Source organism: Nyctibius grandis, chromosome 13 (assembly GCF_013368605.1).
Source record: "Nyctibius grandis isolate bNycGra1 chromosome 13, bNycGra1.pri, whole genome shotgun sequence".
Taxonomy (NCBI): Eukaryota; Metazoa; Chordata; class Aves; order Nyctibiiformes; family Nyctibiidae; genus Nyctibius; species Nyctibius grandis.
In genome coordinates, this window is record NC_090670.1 from 17,989,035 (window position 1) to 18,007,022 (window position 17,988).

A 17,988-nucleotide genomic window follows, 5' to 3' on the forward strand; every position below is an offset into this window, starting at 1 on the left:
CATTTATGCCCTTAGGGTTATAGAAATCCTTAATTCACAACATTACCCACCCCGGATCATAGGACCACTAATATTTGTACAGTGCCATCGTGCTTTTCAACAGTATCGAAAGATAGACAGCTCTGCTTGGGAGCCGTCCCTGCTCACCTTTGTTGTTCTGTTTAAACCTGCATTGGGTCCGGCTGGGATGGAGCAATCGCTACGCATAGTCCTACTTCCCGAGAGGTGACTGGACATCACCTGCTAATGGGAAGTAAAGAATCATATTTTGTTTTCCTTTGCTTCCGCATGTGGCCTTTGCTTTTGCTTTATTAAACTGCCTTTATCTTGACCCACAAGTTCTTTTCCGTCTTATTTTCTCCCCCTCAATCCTGCTGAGGAGGGGAGTGATAGAGCAGCTTGGTGGGCACCTGACAACCAGCCAAGGTCAACCCACCACAGTCCTTTTTGGCACCCAACGTGGGGCCTGAGGCAAGAGCAGTTTTGTATTAAGTGTTCTCTAGTTACAGTAGTTATTAAGTGGCAAGCTTCTGTGCAGGTCACGGGTAGTAGTTAATGAGAATGTATAAATCTGTATGTTGGGTATAAAGACGGTTTGGGGATGTAGTATAGGTTTTAAGTATTGGTAAGAAAACATATCAGCAGTCCTCATTCCCTGTGGTCACCTAGTCGCCTGTAAGGAATGTGCTGAAGCACTTAATAAATGCCCTTTGTGTTGTACAAATATTATGAAAAGACAAGAAATTGGTATGTATCAGTGAAATATACAGTCCTGTGGATGCAAACATTCCCTGCTTTATTGCTTTAAATACGTGTAATGCAATAACTGACAGTTGGGTGTTTGGCGGTCTAGCACACATATTTGTGGAGCATCTCACTTGAGGGATAACGTAAGCAATAAAGCTTTAATCGGCACCGTGAAATATGAGTTAACTGTCAGAAACTGCTAGATTTTTGTTTATAACACTCGTATTCAACTGCCTCCTTGTTACTCCTCCTTACTTTTTGTGTTTCTGCTTCAAAGTTGTAACCTAAAATAACTATTGCTGTATTCACAGGTCTTCTATTTGTACGAGTGTTCACGCTTATATTAATGTACTACAAATGCAGAAGTTAAAAAAACATTCTTCCATGAAATGGTGTGGGAAAACTGAGTGTTCTGATTGAGCAGTAGTGATGCTGAATTTTTTTTCCTCACAGTATTGGTTCTGGCTGGGACGGAGTTAATTTTCCCCACCGCAGCCCTCACAGTGCTGTGCTGTGTGGTAGCTAGAAAGGTGTTCTGGCTGCTGCTGAGCAGAGCTCCACAGCATCAAGGCTGGATCTCCAGCATCCCCCCCTCACCAGTAGGCTGGGGGTGGACAAGATCTTGGGAGGGGACACAGCCAGGACAGCTGACCCACACTGACCAGAGGGATATTCCGTACCATATGACGTCTGCTCAGCAATACAAGCTAAGAGAAAGGGGTGAAGGGGCATTCGCTATTGCGACATTTGTCTTCTGCAGCAACCGCTGTGACTACTGAAGCCCTCTTCCCAGGAAGTGGCTGCACATCGCTTGCTGATGGGAAGCAGAGAATAAATCTTTTGTTTTCTTTTGCTTCCGTGTGCGGCCTTTGCTTTTGCTTTATTAAACTGCTTTTATCTTGACCCGCGAGTTCTTCTCCCCGCCCCGCCGAACGCTCACTGACGGGGCACGCGGCGGCACGGAGCGCGCCTTTCCCGCCACACGCCGCGCGCGCGCCCGCCCGCCCCGGGGACGCGGGGTGACAGCTCCGGGGCGGGGCGGGGCGGGGCGGGCGCGCTGGGGGCGGGAACGGCGGGCGGGGCCGAGGCGGGCGGTCACCTGACGGCGCCGCCGCGGCTGCCGCCATTTTGTCTGGGAGTGTAAATGTGAAAGGGAAAGCCGGAGCGCAGGCCGGGAAGCAGGCAGAGCGGAGCGGGGCCGGGAGGCGAGGGGCCGCCGCCGCACCGCGGAGCAGCGGGAAGAGCCCCCCACCCTCCGCGTCGCGGCGGCGGGGGGTCGAGAGGAGCCGGTGAGGAGGAGCCCGGCGAGGACTCCCCCGGTCGCCCTGGTCGCGTCGGAGGGGGCTGCCGGCGTCCCTCCCCCGGGCAGGCTGCGCTCGCCCCCCGGCCTTGCTGCCCGCCGCGGCGGGTCCGCGGGTGGAGCCGCCGCCAGGGCCGCGCCGACGATGTCGGGGCAGTCGATCACCGACCGCATCACGGCGGCGCAGCACAGTGTCACCGGCTCGGCCGTCGCCAAAGCTGTCTGCAAGGCGACGACCCACGAGGTGATGGGCCCCAAGAAGAAGCACCTGGACTGTGAGTAGGACCCGGCGGTGGCCGTCTGCGGCTCGCGCCCCGCGGCGGGGGGTGGCCGGGGCGGGCCCGCCGTTCGCCCGCCGGGCAGGCGCTTGGAGCCCCGGGACCGCCGGGGTGGGCTCTCTGCCGTCCCGCTGCGGCGGGGGAGGTGAGAACGGAGCGCGGCCCCGTGCACCTGGGAAGGCGGCAGGGAGGGCTGTCGCGTAAAGCTGGGTGAACCTGGCTGGTTTGCTCTTCAAAACTTAGTTCACACGTGGAGGGAGTGAGCTTTGTGACGCCCTGTCGCGCCCGGGAAGCGAAAATATCCCCACCTTGTGAGCTCTGCCCGACGAGAGCTGCTCAGCGTATGTGCTCTGGGTACGGTAGTGCTTATTAATGCGGCACCTGGGGGAAAGGTGGGTTAGGTGTGTGGTTTTACTGTTGTGAGCGAGAAGTTAAATTTTTAAGCGCTTTTCCGTCCTTATGTGCATCTGGTGGAGTGCAGCCGTTTAAATATTTCTAACATTTCCCGAAATATTATAGCCTTCTGTCTTAGTGCTCTTGAAACGAGGTAAAAAGGCTTCAGGCGAGGTAAAGGGAAAGGTGAAGGTGGACCAATCCATCTCTCCAGAATGAGAGTATGTTGCTGCTGATACATTTAAACTAAATATGTTAAAACTCCTTTCTGTGTACCAAAAGATGCAGAAAGCTACCCTTGATAGCTACAAAAGTATCAGCGGTGTTGCTTTGTTTCACGCTTTAGTAACTGGGTAGCAACTGAAGTTACTGTTTGACTGCTCCAAAGTGCACTGAATGCTTCAAACCTTGTACGTGGTGCAGCATCCCCGCGCACCATCTATTAGAAGTGAAGTAAGTGTGTCTGTTTCCATCAAGGAGAGAAAAGACATGAAGCTTTATGCTGGTTTCTTCAAAGTCAAGGGAGCAGGCTGGTAGTTTTGCAGGACTGGTTCAAGTTGGTGGGACTCAGGGGAGTCTGCAGTTCAAGCTCTCGGAAGCAGCAGACTCAGTTATATTGTTAGAGGATTGTTTGGCTCTCCGATGCTATGGCACTCGTGTGTTGATACAGAGTTCTTGTGTGAGAGCTTTTGATGTGGATCAAACAGTTAAAAAGAACCAAATATATATCTCATCTGTTATTGATCTGAATGAGTGGAATCCAGCTACAGTAGTCAATATTGCAGCTACGGTGTCAAAATTAAAAGCCTTAAAACTGGCTAGCTGGCAATTTCTTTTTTTTAAAGATACCTTTTTAAAGTTACCTTATTTTATCTTGTGTTCTGCCTGTGGTAGAACAACTTAATGAGGTAACCCTTAAGTCCAGAAATGGCAACATAACAGGAAGCCAGAAAGTGGTGACAGTTTGCTCAATAGTTTGAAAGCTTCTGATGCTTAAAAGACGTAGTGTATTATTTCAAAATATCCTTAAAATAATGTCATCTACTATAAGTTACCCGCACAAAAGAAGAAAATGGAAAACTGGAAAAACTCTTTAACTTGAGAACAGCATAAACTGAGGTTGCCTTTTCACTATCAGATTCCTTAGAATATCTTTTGATACAAACCTGTTTAGAGCTGTCAGTCTCCTGACGGTCCCCTTCTGTGCCAGGTGAGTTCTGTGTTTTGGTGTAATTCACTTTTTCAGACTTTGGTCCAAGACAAACAAAAAGCTTGTTCTAACTTGGTATCTGAAATAGAGGAATGCGTTGGTGGAGTGGGGAAAAAAATAGGTGAAATATGGTACCACAAATATCTCTGTAAGGGGTTAAAAAAAAATCCCAATGAACATTCTCCAGTCTTCATGGAGCATACCCAGGCGCTGCTTTTCAAACATCTGCAAGCCTTTGCGTGGCACTTCTTATTTTTTTTCACTTGTACACAAAACTTACTTGTATTAAATGCAAGCAGGTAAGATACTAGTTTAAATACTGTAATCTCTGGGAAAAAATCACACAATGTATTTTCAAAGATACAGGGCAAGTACTTTCCAATTTAAGTAAATTACGAAAGAAAACATAGCTTGAATTTAATGGAAAACACTGCTAGCTGCACTTTGGTCGCTACATGTGTGTGTCATTCAAAACGCTACACCATCTGGTATTACTTGTAATTGCTGCTCAAGAAAAAACTTCACCAAGAACATGTTTTTGAGAGCTGCTGTAGTTGTATCGGGGATCATGGAGGAGTATCAGTTTGTGTACTCTATTCAGATTAATTCTTAAAATCTTATTGCCGAGTTTCCTCAGCAAGAAAAACTACAATATTACAATATGGGTATTTACAGGAAGATGTTACACATGCAGTGTGCAAACTAGTATTTAAGAATCTTGGGGTTTGTCTGGCTACTAACTGCTGAGTAGTATAGTCATGCTTTTCTTGAAGAGCAAAAAACAATACCAAAATAACCCCAAACCCTAAGCAATGTCGATGGGAATACTTGGTGGTTTTTTCCTTTTAAAGTAGGTCATGGTGTCCTAAATAAGCCAGCAGATCTATTTCTGTAGTATTTTGTAATATTTTAGGATAACATAAAATGTTGTACAGAGGCTGGTCTTTTCTCTTAGTGGAGCACCTGAAGGTCTTGTCTCTTCTTCCCCACTGTGGGTTCTCTCACTTCTACTCAGCCTCCCGAGTTTGGGTTGCTGCCAAGTGGGGCTAGATGCTGCTTTTGGTGACATATCTCTTCATGGCTACCTATTGAAAAGCCATAATAAAAAAAGCAATAAATTAAAGCTGTAGCCAAGCTGGTAACTGGCAGAGCAGACCTGTGTGTAGACCAAAATTTAGAAAAATACAAACCCTTAAATTAATTGCATGTTAAACTTTTAAATGAACACAGTAATAAAGGAAAAAAACAACAACTGTTTCACTTGTGTACAGCCCCCTTAAGAAGCACAGGAGAGGGAAAAGTAGTTAATGTTACTCATCAAAACTTAAAACTCCTATACATATACAAGCCTTGGAAATCTTGTAAGAAGTGATAATGCAGGTACTGTAAAACTGTGTTATTTAACAGAATTAGGCTCTTAAGCCTTTTGCTCTAGGAGAAAGCTCAGGTCTCCACCAGGTCATTGCAAACTTTAAGTTTTGCCAATAATGTCACATTATGACTATCACCATTTTGGGCTGATTTTCTATCTGCCCATTCTTAGTTTTGGCAGCTAGAGCTCATGGCTGTCAGATGAATGCAGTGTGGTTCCTGCAGAGAAATATAAGTTGTGATACACTATGAAGAAATACTCTTGAACTCTTCCACAGGCAGTAAGGTGCCTGTCTTTAATTTGAAGCTCTTGGGTAATCTGTGAAGCTTTTCAGTACAGCAATTGAGGAAATTTGACTTGAATAAAAAATAGTTAATGTTTTTGTAATCTATAAATGCGGGTTTTTTTATTTAGAAATTGCTTAAAGCTTTTTAAAAAACTTTATGGGCCGTCATGTATCCTTGTTTAGTGGGGGAGTGGGACAGAATAGCTGAATTGTTTTGCTTCTGATAAAGTAACTCTAAGTTCAGATTTAGCTGTTGTATAAATGAAATTTAAAGATTGCTATCAAATCTGTGCTATAAGAGCACACAGGCATAAAAAGATTTGTATCAGTCAGGTGCTAGCTTTTAATTAAGTCTTCTAGCAAGAATTGTTGCATTCCTTAAGCTATATTGACAAAGTTTGCTGAAGTGGCTCTTCTCTTTTATGTTTTTTAATCTATAGTTTATGGTACAACTTCCAAAAAGAAAATATATATTTTTTTTTTTTCAAGACTGCTGCGGTTAAGGAAAGGGGTCTTAATTCTTGTATCTGTCTTAGAGCAGTTTCAGTCCTGTGGCAAAATGGAAGAAATACAGGAATGTTAAACCATTATGGTTGTCTTTAACTTACGTATTTACAGTTCTCTTGAGAGATATTCCTGAGTCAATACAATTATTACTTTCTTGTTACTTGAAAGTTGAAAAGTATGTCAGTTTTTGTTGGTGCCTGGCTGAGAATTGTCTAAAAACTTGATATATATATATTTTTTTTTTTTTTTTTAATATCTGGATTTATGCAAGTTCTTCTCTGAAGAGCTGTATGGTTTCATGGACAATGTGCCAGTATTTCACATGAGCTGTGGAAGAGCGATCAGTACTCTTCTAGGCAGTAAGAGTTCCACAGCTCTTCCAGGCTGCTTGAAAACCACTATGGTACTCTTCTGGTTTAAAGCTGTTGGATTGAATTTTTTTTCCTGTGTGATGTTAGCATGTTTCTAAATTCCATTCTAGAAATAGCACCACAGTTTCACTTGCAGTTCCAATGATTCCTCTGGGTAATTGGCAAAATGCTTGGAGTTGTAAAGTGTTTATATAAGTAATGAGATAAGAAAATGAGCATCGCGTGCCCTACACATTTCATTCCAGTTTTTGCTGCCAACATCCACAGTACAGCTGCCCAGCTGTCAGTCTCTCAGGTGCGTGTGTTCTTTATACTTCCAGATGTGTGGTGTTAATAGCCTTTTCCTCCTTTGCCCCAGCTGTAACAGAGCTATACAGTTGTTTCTATGTAGATATTCCTATTGCAGACTTAGAAGAATCATTAGACCAATGACATTTGCTTTTTTATTATGTATCTCAATTGCTAGAATTCAAATGTGATGCTAGCTTTATTATTACTAGTTGTAAAATAATAATTAAAAAAATTGCCCTAAGTAGCCTTATTAATGAGTCTTTTTAAACTTACATTTTTGCAATATGCTCTTAGGAAAGTCCAGTTTTGGCCTATAAAAATGCACTGAGATTTTTTTCCATTGTTCATTCTTAGTTTAGTATTTTAGAGATCTTTTGCTTGCCTAAGCATGTGTTCTTCAGTATTGGCAACTGTGGCTTATGTGTTTGTGCATTCACGGAGATTTTGAAACCAAAGACCACAATTGTGCTAAATGCCCTCAATAAAAATTGTCTTCTGGGTAGCCAGAATGTGTCATCTTCAGCTTGTGTCAAAAGTGCATGGGACTTGCAGCTCACTCAAGTCCTGTAACCTCAAGCACAGCTTGAACTAGGCTCTGAGTAGCCCTACCTATGTGAAATATTTCCTTTTGATTGCCTTTTAAAATGGCCAGGCTCACATCTTACAGAAGCAAGTAGCACATGCTGGAAAACCTTACTAGCACTTTTACAGAATTACTGGAATTGCACTTTTCAGTCACATGGAGCCACACTTGTGGAATAAAATGATAACGTAAGAGCTTCTCAAATGCACCAGGGGTTTATGAATTTCCACTCTGTTACTGTCACTTGACAGAAGACTTCTTTTGGTCTTGTGCACCAAAGCAGAAGGCAGTTGCTCCTTTCTAAAAGTAGACATTTGGATGGCTTTTTGTGGTAGTACAGTTTTTATGATGGCATGATAAGCCAAAGCTTGCTTTTTTTATGGATGTGTGGCTTAAGGATCAGTTACAGCATTTGATGTACTTACTAACAGTAGGATTTCTGTCACATCGTGCCTGAGCAGCCCTACAAGAACACATTTGATATTGGTCTTAGACATAAGTATATGCAAGGGAACTCCCAGGTGTTCAGCATCATCTTAGGGTATACTGGAGCATCTGCTGGTAGACCTCAGCTTGAGGGAAGGTGACAAGATTGAAATCTCTGTGGAGAGTGCTGGCAAAATATGAATGAAATTACCTTGGCTAATTTGGCTTGAGAGCAGAAAGTTTTTTGTTTTTAACCTGGATCTTCCCTCCCAGTTTCATCTATTATTTAATAAGCACTCTTAATATTGAAAATCTTCAGTGAAAAATTTGACTTGCTTAGTGGTCATGTGAAGGAAAAGGACTTTGTGCAGAAATAATATTTTTGATAGGCTATCTGTGTGGTCTTTGACCTCAGCAGATCAATGGAATTTCTTTAACTGTTACCTAGTAGTGAAGTTATAGGTATTGCTCTGTATAGAGTTTGTGGGGTTGTTTTTGGTTGGTTGATTTATTTTTTTATTTTTTTTTTTGGTTGGTTTTTGTAAACTGAGAATAGAAATTATGACTTGTAACAGTTCTGTAATATTTCTGTGCTGGTTACAGGTGCTTCAGTTAAGTGAAAAATACTGAGCAAGATCTAATAGATCTTCATAATGCTTGCTTATAAACTGATCGGATTTAGGAAGACTTATTTGCCTTAATGTGTTTTGAGAGAATTATTTAGAACTGTCATTACAAAGTTCTCATTCAGTAGATGAGGCTGTTGAATTTTAAGTCAGTTTTCTCTATGTATAAATTCTGGAATTGGGCCTTGCTTCACTACATGGGGCAATAGTTGTCTGTGGATTGTTTGGACTTCTAGAAATTTTAAAGTACTTCTTAATCTGACACAGCATCTGACGATGATGCAGCCGTGAGTGGTGAGCAGCATCTATCAAATGACTTGTTTTTTGAGAATCTCCACGTTTGTAAAAATTGAAATATTTTAATACTACTCAACAATAAGGTTTTGATGTGTAGCTTGCTTAAAACTTTTTTTCAGGGCTATTCTTTTTGTGCAGTTACTTCAGTGTTTCTCTGTGTTACTAATAAGGATGAAAGTTCTCCTCCCAACTTGCATGTTTTGTACATATTTGGAAACCTTTGATATCGGAATGAAATTAGTAACTTATTAGAACTTGTATTTCATAGCTTCCTACCTCAACTACCTAAACTCTTTACTCTGTTAAAATTACTCTGGTTATTAAATTATTCTAAACAGTGATCCTTAATCAAAGGACTTTATGTTCTTAATAAACAGATCTTTAATTAAGATACATCTGTAATATATTCTGTGCACTCAAACCAACATAAATTCTGAGTGCAATATTGCTCTGAAGTATTTTGTCCTAAGCTATCAATGTGTGATTTCTTAAGTTTGTGTTTAAATTGCCTTTTGATAATGTAGTCTGTCCTCTACATACTGCTAAACGACAAATAAGTTGGCCGTTTCAGTGGTGCCAACACCTCGGTGTTCAGTTGTTGCCCAACTTCCCAAGCACCTACCCTTCTTTGAGTACTTACACAGACAAACCACACCAACAGCAATGCTGCTCTGCAACCACCAGCCTGCTCACAGACTTGGCTTAAATAAGAGGCCACAAAGGAAGCTTTTCAAACTAGATGTTTGTTTTACTGGCCTTGCCCAGTCCTTAAGGTGTACTTTGATCACACCTGAGCCAAATATAGCTCAGAGAGAATAAATGTCTAATGTGCATGTCTTGAGGGGTTTGGAAGAGTCCTGGATTCAGTTCTTTGCTCTCTTCTCAGCAAGTGCCATCACTAGCATTCTCAGGCAGGCTTTTTTCCCATGAATCTGCTGGAGCCTGTTCTGGTTTTGTAGCAATACTCAGGCAGAGACTTGAAGATCTCTGTCTCTGACCTCACAAGTTAATGTTCTACTACTGAGTTTATAATCAGTCTTGGACACAAAGAGCTTTTTTTTTTTATACAGAAGCCTGAGACGTGCCATGATCCACCAGAAAATACTCAGTAGGTGGGGGATTAGGTTTTAGCTAAGTGGAAAGGTGTGTAGATGCAAATTCTTGCCCTTAATTCTTATAGAAAAGAGGTTTATTACAGGTTTGTAGCATCTCGTTTGCTGTCATGTGTGTCAGTACTCAGGCTTAGGTCAGAGTTTCAGGGTACTTGCTGCCTGTTGATCTCATGAAGTAGAGATGTCTCAGCTTTTCCTTGGTTCTCTGATTATTTTTTTTGTTGTTGTTGTTAGATTGAGCTGGCTTCAGGCATTGAGTATCCAGAATGTCTACACTGGCTTTCGGACAATAATTTGGGCTTAGAGTTTCTGCTGGAGCAGGTTATTTGTTGATGAGCTACTGGGACTCCATAAAATTATTGAAGTGCCTTTGAAGTTAATACCTTCAGTCTTTCAGTAAAATGCCATGCATTTGAGCAAGGAATGTAAAGTAGCTCAATTATTTCTTAAACAGAGAACTGAAGTTAGTGCTTCCAGTATGAATTCTCAATGTAAAAACACAAAATAACATGACGATCCTCTTTCAGCATATAACTCCTTGTAATGCTTTGATTTTTTTTTTTCTTTAATTTAGATCTAATACAGTGCACAAATGAAATGAATGTGAATATTCCACAGTTGGCAGACACGCTCTTTGAGAGAACTGCAAACAGTAGCTGGGTTGTAGTGTTCAAAGCTCTAATTACAACACACCACCTCATGATGTATGGAAACGAGGTAAGACATGATTAGTTCTGTTAAACCTCCTTGAAGGTGTTTTAAGAAACTGTCTCAATCTATGAAACACTAGATATATATACTTCAATTTTTCAAGCTCTTTGTTTTTCCACTGCTGATGGCTGTAAAGTACTTCTCCAGAGAAGAAAATATTCTTTCATTATTTCAATACCAAATTTACCTGCAATTTAGCTGCAGGTATCTGGGATGGGCTGTGAGGGAATGATGAGTGACCTTTCTAGAGTAAAGACTTGAAAAACTTCTGATGAGCTTTACTTCATTAGGCTGGTGCTTATCAGTAAGAGCACAGCAGAAGAGTCTTGTTAGCACTCCATAAATGTGCAGCCAACCTATTAACAGATAAGAATACTTACTAAAGGGGGGAGGAGTATGGTGACTAGAATATTTGATCTTGCAAATGATCATCTAATGGGGTAAATAGTCATATGTTGCTGCCATTAACATTCCTCTGGAACAGGCTTCTATTGCATTTAATTCACTTAAATTATTTCATCGCTATTTACGAAAACCTTCCCAGACAATAACATGGCATTAGAAACGTAGCCTCTCTTACACAGTCCTTCTGTTTAAAAACTAAGCTTTTTCTGGGTCAGGTGACAGTTTAGCCCTGAACTTGTGTGTGGTCATTCCGCTAATAAATGACGTTCACTAGTGGTAATATTGAAATGATGATTCTTAAAAGGTACTGCTTCCAGCCATTACACTGCTCTGAAAGCTTAGTGTTGCCTCTTCTCTCCAAAGCTATGTGAACTTAATTGGAAGGACCTATAAAACATAATGTGCTCTTTGTTAACACTTCCCCAAGTTAGTTGTGTGCTTAAACTGTAGTTTCAACAGATAATAGGCTGAAATTAGAGGATAATATGAAGTAAAATTCACTGTTTGGAATAACTACTTACTCCAAATGTAAAGCTAAGCTGAATGCTTAAATCAGTTTGTGTATTTTATTCTCTCTTCTGGCAGCAGCGGGATTCAGATCAAAGATGTAACAAGTCCCTTAAGCCATACTGATCATAATCCTCTTTCATGGACTAAAACACATACAAAGAAGCAAGATAGTCAAGAAATCACAATCATAGGAGATCTGTGTGGAACAGGGGCAGAGAAACTTTTAAAACTGCCTTGCTCTGTGTTTGTGTCTCGCATTATTTATGGAGCCAGCAATTATTTGTCAAAACTTAAATGTTGTTTAGCCAGATCAATGCTTTATTTTTACATATATATATATATATGTATAAAATATATATATATAACTCCAGTGCTGCTGCTCACCACAATTCCAGAAATATTATTGTTACTAACTACTTTTAAACTTTGTAACTAAACCTGTCTCCCATTTCTGCAGCAGCAGTAGAGCTATGCAAACCTTGGGAGCTTGCGTAATGCAAGTGGTATTTTTGTTTTGTGTTTTCCACCTTGTCTCTTCTAAACTACAAAGTTAACCTAAGCAGCTTCCTCTAGGATTATTAGTCTTTTATTCATGGCCAGTGATGTCTTTTTATTTAGTTTAAATTTATATTTTTGCCAAATAGAGTTTTAGATTTCAGAGGCTTTACTAATCAGCAGTTTCAAGTTCTCCTGTAAATTTTTCCATTTTAACTAATTTCTGTTGTTAATAGAGGTTACTAGAAACAGTTACAAGGTAAGTGTAGTTTTCTTGTAATATGCTTAAATGTTTTGACTTGCAACAATTATATTCTCAACTTTTTCTTCACCAACAGCGCTTTATCCAGTATCTTGCGTCCCGAAACACTTTGTTCAATTTAAATAACTACCTGGACAAAAGTGCCATGCAGGGTAAGGATCTTTCACTGAAGGAAATAACTCTACTGCTTTTTTGCTCTGTGATAGTGCCTGTGTTCGTGTACTCTAGGAGACAAATTCCATCTAAATGAAAGAGTATTATGTTTTATATTGCATGAGACACCAAAGAACGTCCAACCGAGAATGCAGACACAAGCAAAGTGAGATTCTGAGTTACCTAGCTGAGTGCTAGAAATTGGTCTGTAACATATGTATCACGTGCATACAAGCTATAAATTTTAAAAAGTTAACTCTTAACACTGACTAGGATAAACATGATGAATATGAGCACAATGATCTATTTTTTGCATTTTAGTGTCTCAGGAGTAAACATTTACTATTAAGGTGCATGGAACGGTAACTGGGATGTGCTGTATAAATAGTGAGAACTCTTTCCAATCTCTGAGAAGTCTTTTAATTACTTGCCAGTGGTAGAAAACATTTTTGGGTCTTTATGTGTTTTTTGAGGCATTGCAGATAAGTTACCAAAGTCTTCATCATTTTACTAGGAATACATTTTTAGTCTAATTTCGAGAACATCTTTGTAAGAGCTGCTTGGTTCTTGCCTAATATTTTAATGTGTTTAGGTGTTTATTTTCATAATTGCAACAAATGCTTTCCTAATCTTAGCTAGTTGAGAAGAAACTGTGATATTACATCTCAAGGTGAAAAATAGTGAATCTCAGGACTCTGGAAAATGCCTATGAAGGACTTCTTATGCAAATTGATGTAAAATGGGCTAGTAGGAGAATAGTTGAAAAGAACTTAAAAGAATCTGTACCTTTTCAAAATGTCTAACTTATAAATGCTTAACTTTTAGGCTATGATATGTCTACCTTCATTAGGCGATACAGCAGATACTTGAATGAAAAAGCACTTTCATATAGACTTGTAGCAGTTGACTTCACCAAAATGAAAAGAGGGTAAGACTGTTACTGCTTCTTTTATTTGGTCTTTCATATCGGGGGAAAGGGAAATACCAGTTATTCTTGAGCTTATCATAGATTGGTGTTCCTTTTGGCCCTTTGAAGCAGTATAGTATTGTTGAAACAGCATGATGTGCTGAGGACTCTTGGTAACTTGTAAACATGTGTCTTCTGCTTTGTAGGATAGATGGAGTGATGAGAACGATGAATGCTGAAAAGGTTCTGAAAACTGTTCCAATCATACAGAACCAGCTTGATGCACTCCTTGATTTTGATGTAAGTACTTTAAGCTCAGTGTTAGGTAACACTCTCTCATTTTGAAGTGAGTTTCACTATTTTATTAAATACTAATTTACTTTCCCATTGCTTTCTACACAGGCAAATCCAAATGAATTAACAAATGGTGTTATAAATGCTGCCTTTATGCTCCTCTTTAAAGATTCCATTAGACTTTTTGCAGCATACAATGAGGGGATTATTAATCTTTTAGGTAAGTGAGAATTTTTTTTAGCTTTTTAACTTTTGTGAAAGATATTGAGAGAACTAAAGAATATAGCCAATTTCTGACTGCAATTTCCTAATAAATTCTCTGCTCTATTACCATTAAATTAAGCCTGTCTTAGTTTCAGTGGCAACTAGCATAGGCTTAAACATACACTTCTACCTCGAAGAGTACATCTTGAAAGAGAAATGGAGATGAGAGGGTGACTGGGTAGGACCAAAACAAAGATACCATAAATGTGCAGTGGATAACCTTTGGCAATTGGACTGTAAAAGTATTAGTGAGATACCTGGTATTTTGAGTATTTAGTATAGTCACAGTATGACTGACTTCTGGTTTCCCATACTTTATAGCTTAACTATTCACTTTTACCTGGTACCTGAGTCTACATGAGCCTAGTAAATGACATGTAGGGTTTTTTGTTCAAGAGCAGTGAGCTTTTAGCAAAGCCTTATAATGACTATTCAAGCAAATTTCTGAATGAAAACATCAGATCAGTTTGTTCTGTTAATCCATTAGTTCTTACTCAATGAAATACCTGTAAGTATTTAGGGCAAAACCAAAAAAAAAAGTGAGGAATTTGGTTGATACTCCTTTTGGTAGGTCAGTTCAGTATATGTACCACTTCAGTCACCATTCTGATATCTTTTGGATATTGAGCCCATTTACAAACATCAAAACTTATTGATACAGGGTCTAAAAATGTGAATATATACCAGGAATATTTTCAAATGATAAAATAATTTGCCTCACTGACAGCTAATAAGCTGACTACTTGAAAATATTCCCCTAAATACCTAATTTAACAATTGCAGTGATTCATATCCATGCTTAATAAAGCTTTGCATTATACTCTAATGTACTGAAATAGAAAAATCAGTGTTTTTCTATTGACTGACTTGTTACAAAAGGTGTCAGGTATTCATGTGAACTTCAAAATCTGAATAGCTTTGAGTTACTCTTGTCTGTTCTCTCCCTGAAGCTTGTCTTGAATTAACTTTTATAATACTGTGCCTGCTTTTTGCTGAGGAGGCTGTTATCTTACATGAGTTTTATTTGCATCCTCAGAAAGATATTTTGATATGAAGAAGAATCAGTGCAAAGAAGGCTTGGATATTTACAAAAAATTTCTAGCCAGAATGACCAAATTGTCAGAATTCCTCAAAGTAGCAGAGGTAAATAAATCTGCATCTGTGGAAAGGATATAATTTAGCTGTCTGTACTGGTACGGTAGTCTGTATTCATAATGACTTCACAAACAGATTAATGTTTGCTTAACTTCACTATACAAGGCAGTACTATACAGATTAGGTATTTTAAAGATTGTATATGGTCATTAACATGAAGTGAGATTCTTGGGTATCCTTTTACTAGCCAGACAACATAGTAAACTTTCTGAAGATTGTTATAAATTTCATGAATGGTACAAAATGTGTGAACTGAATTTCAGAGTGTGTATACAGTGTTCTCCTTTACTGTAACTGCTCAAAATGGAGAAATTGTTCCAGTAAGCAATGTGGGTGTTTCTAATGCTCCCCGTAAGCTTTTCTGCATGAAAAAGTTAGGCTGGATGAAAAGTTGGGTTTGCTTTGAGATGCAATTTAATGCACTTGTGACTTCTAAGGTGTGTTTCTGGTGAAACTCGTACCAGTTCAGAAAGTCATGAATATCCTTTTTTAATATGTTAGTTTCTATGTAACATTCAGGCATGGCTGTTTATTTTCCTTGCCACTGCATGTAGTAATGTATTTTTTTTTTTCTTCTTTTTTTCTTTTGTAAACCCAGCAAGTTGGAATTGATCAGGGTGACATTCCAGATCTTACTCAGGTCAGTGTTCATATCATATTGATTAATCCAATTATTTTCATCTTTGCGTTTTTTAAAGGTTAGTGTGTGCCATAGTAATCATTCATCTCGAGAATGTATTCTCTTCTTTGTATTTATATATGGGAAATATGTATGGTGACTTTTCCCATGGATTAAACGTACTCAGTACTCGCACTTTGCAGTTCTCAATAAGACTTTTTGATTGTACCTTCCTTCAGTTCATAGGGCCATTGTATTTCTAACCTAGGACCGACCCAACAGGACAGATGTATTTGGTATTCTTTCTGTAGCACAGAGTAACCCGATGGGTAGAACAACTGGCAATGTGTCAGGAGACTCAGGCAATAAATTGGAGTGCCTTAGAGGTCTAGAGTACTCGAGCTGTTTAAGTGGAGTCAGTGTGAACAGTTGAGATCTAGTATGTAAACTTTGAACAGTCACATCTAATCCTACGCTACCTTCATGAAATTAAATTTCTTGGGTTAATCATGTAAAAATATATCTGCTGTGAATATTTGCCTAAACTTCATCAGTCTCTTTTTAATATGGAAATCCAATCTAAACCACAAACTTCCATTGTCAGTGTTGTTCATTACTGCCTACAGTATGATTTCCATCTGAAGTCATACATGTTTCAAAGTACAAATCTCTAATGCTTGCTCCTAGCAATTAATATTAATCCCTTTAAGAACTTCTAGGCTGTTGTGGTAGGAAAGAAATATGACTGTAACCAGCCGGGTAAGAGCAGGTAATAAGTGAAAACAGTAGTTTGATGTTTTCTGTTGGTGCTTGATCTTAGCATCTTACTCTGTCTTTTGATTAGTCCTGCAGTATTCAGCTGGTCTGTATTATGCTAATCAAATTATACTCAAGTCTGAAGTTATACTTCACTGGGTTTGTGTGCACTTGTCCAGTTAATTGGGTCGTTATAAGGCTCTTCAAAGCAGAGTTTTTTTGATTCACTTAGAATAGGGGATTTAACTTCATTTTGCTGCTCTTTATATTTGAAACTTTCAGTGAGCAAAGCCCTTTATACCTACTGCTCTCACAACATTTTTTTTCTAATAGCTCAGCTATTTCATTTTAAGTGCACTTAGACATGAAAGGCAACTCCCTGAACTGTGGTGGTAGATGTCAGCATCCCGTATATTTTGGCAATTCCAGTGCCACTGTCAAGTATTCCATTTCCATAGTAATTTTCATGGCATTTAATAAGAGTTGAATAATTGTACATCAATTTAGTGCCACATTAAAAGAATCTGCTAAAATTTCTTAATGCTAGGCTTTGATAAAAATTTAATTTTCAGTGTACTTGTGTTTCTGAAATAAGTTCTGACAGGATCATGTCTTTTGTTTCTATTCTGGTCTGCCGTATTTAATTTTTTTCCAAATACTTTGTTTACATTTCTGGTGTACATTCTGTTCTGGGATATGCATATTTCAGAGTTTCCTTAAGCTGTTCCTGACAACAATGATTTTATCTCTTTAGAGGTTTATTATTACTGTGCTGTATAAGCATTTTTCTTCCTTGATTCTAATGTTCACACTACCGCCACTTTTGCCAGTCCTTATAAAGAAAATATTTTCATTTGTAGGTGCCCTGTCTCACAGTGAGGTTGCTTATTTTCTGTTTATAGCTGTTACTGTATTTCGTGAATGCAACTGGGCCATTTTCCTCTGTATGGATGTTAGTCTGTCAGATGTCTTGGGGTGGGGAGAAGAGGCTGAGTCATAAAATAACAGCCTTTTTCAAGTCATAATGTCTGTGTTAGCCTAGCCATCTTCTCTGACATGAGACTGCTAAGATCTGTTCACTCAAAATTTCATCTCTGATGTTTTGTTGGATGTCTGCAGCAATGAGAAAGTTCAGAGAAGTTACTGGCTTCTTGGTTTTAGGTTTTATGGTTGAGGGGGTTGTTTAAAGGGTTTTAGAAAAAATACTTACAGAACATGCTTTTTCATACAGATAAGTTTGAGTGCAATCCACCAAAAAACAACTTTCCTTGAAGTGATGTTGCTAGTTTTTAACATTTTAGGCCACCAAAGGCTTTGGAGTAATTGAGTTGGTTTATTGTGTAGTCATGTGTTGAATAGTTTACTTAGTCTGCAGTAGTATTGTTGGGATCAGGTTGAATTCGATTGCTTTTTTTTATCAAACCTAACATTCTGCTATAGTCAAGTGTTTCTAATGCAAGCCTTTGACTGTAGACATTTGAATGGAAAGTGGTTGGCTTTTTGTTGTTATGGGGGAAAGGGGATCAAAAATGCAAAGGCTTCATTTTGGTACTACTGCGAGTTTAAGGGAGTACTGCTTAATTAGCTGGGATTATTGGATTAATCTTAACATAGCAAATACTGTTGCCAAAACCAAGAATGCAGCTTGTGTACACAGA

The 17,988-nt window shown here is 39.3% G+C and overlaps 1 protein-coding gene across 5 annotated transcripts in view; it reads left to right on the forward strand.

Annotated features, from left to right (window-relative positions):
• Positions 1-1,851: 1,851 nt before the first annotated feature.
• Positions 1,852-17,988, forward strand: part of LOC137669837 (phosphatidylinositol-binding clathrin assembly protein-like) — a 31,223-nt gene continuing 15,086 nt past the window's right edge. For 2 of the 5 annotated variants that reach the window (XM_068412164.1, XM_068412165.1), the window contains exons 1-8: positions 1,856-2,322; positions 10,374-10,516; positions 12,259-12,334; positions 13,161-13,263; positions 13,449-13,542; positions 13,645-13,756; positions 14,837-14,943; positions 15,554-15,595. In XM_068412164.1, coding sequence (XP_068268265.1) covers positions 2,193-2,322; positions 10,374-10,516; positions 12,259-12,334; positions 13,161-13,263; positions 13,449-13,542; positions 13,645-13,756; positions 14,837-14,943; positions 15,554-15,595 — 807 coding nt within the window. In that variant the 5' untranslated portion in view covers positions 1,856-2,192. Of the gene's footprint in view, positions 2,323-2,561; positions 2,680-10,373; positions 10,517-12,258; positions 12,335-13,160; positions 13,264-13,448; positions 13,543-13,644; positions 13,757-14,836; positions 14,944-15,553; positions 15,596-17,988 lie in introns of those variants that run through there. The other 3 variants (XM_068412168.1, XM_068412167.1, XM_068412166.1) reach the window with 3 other exon arrangements.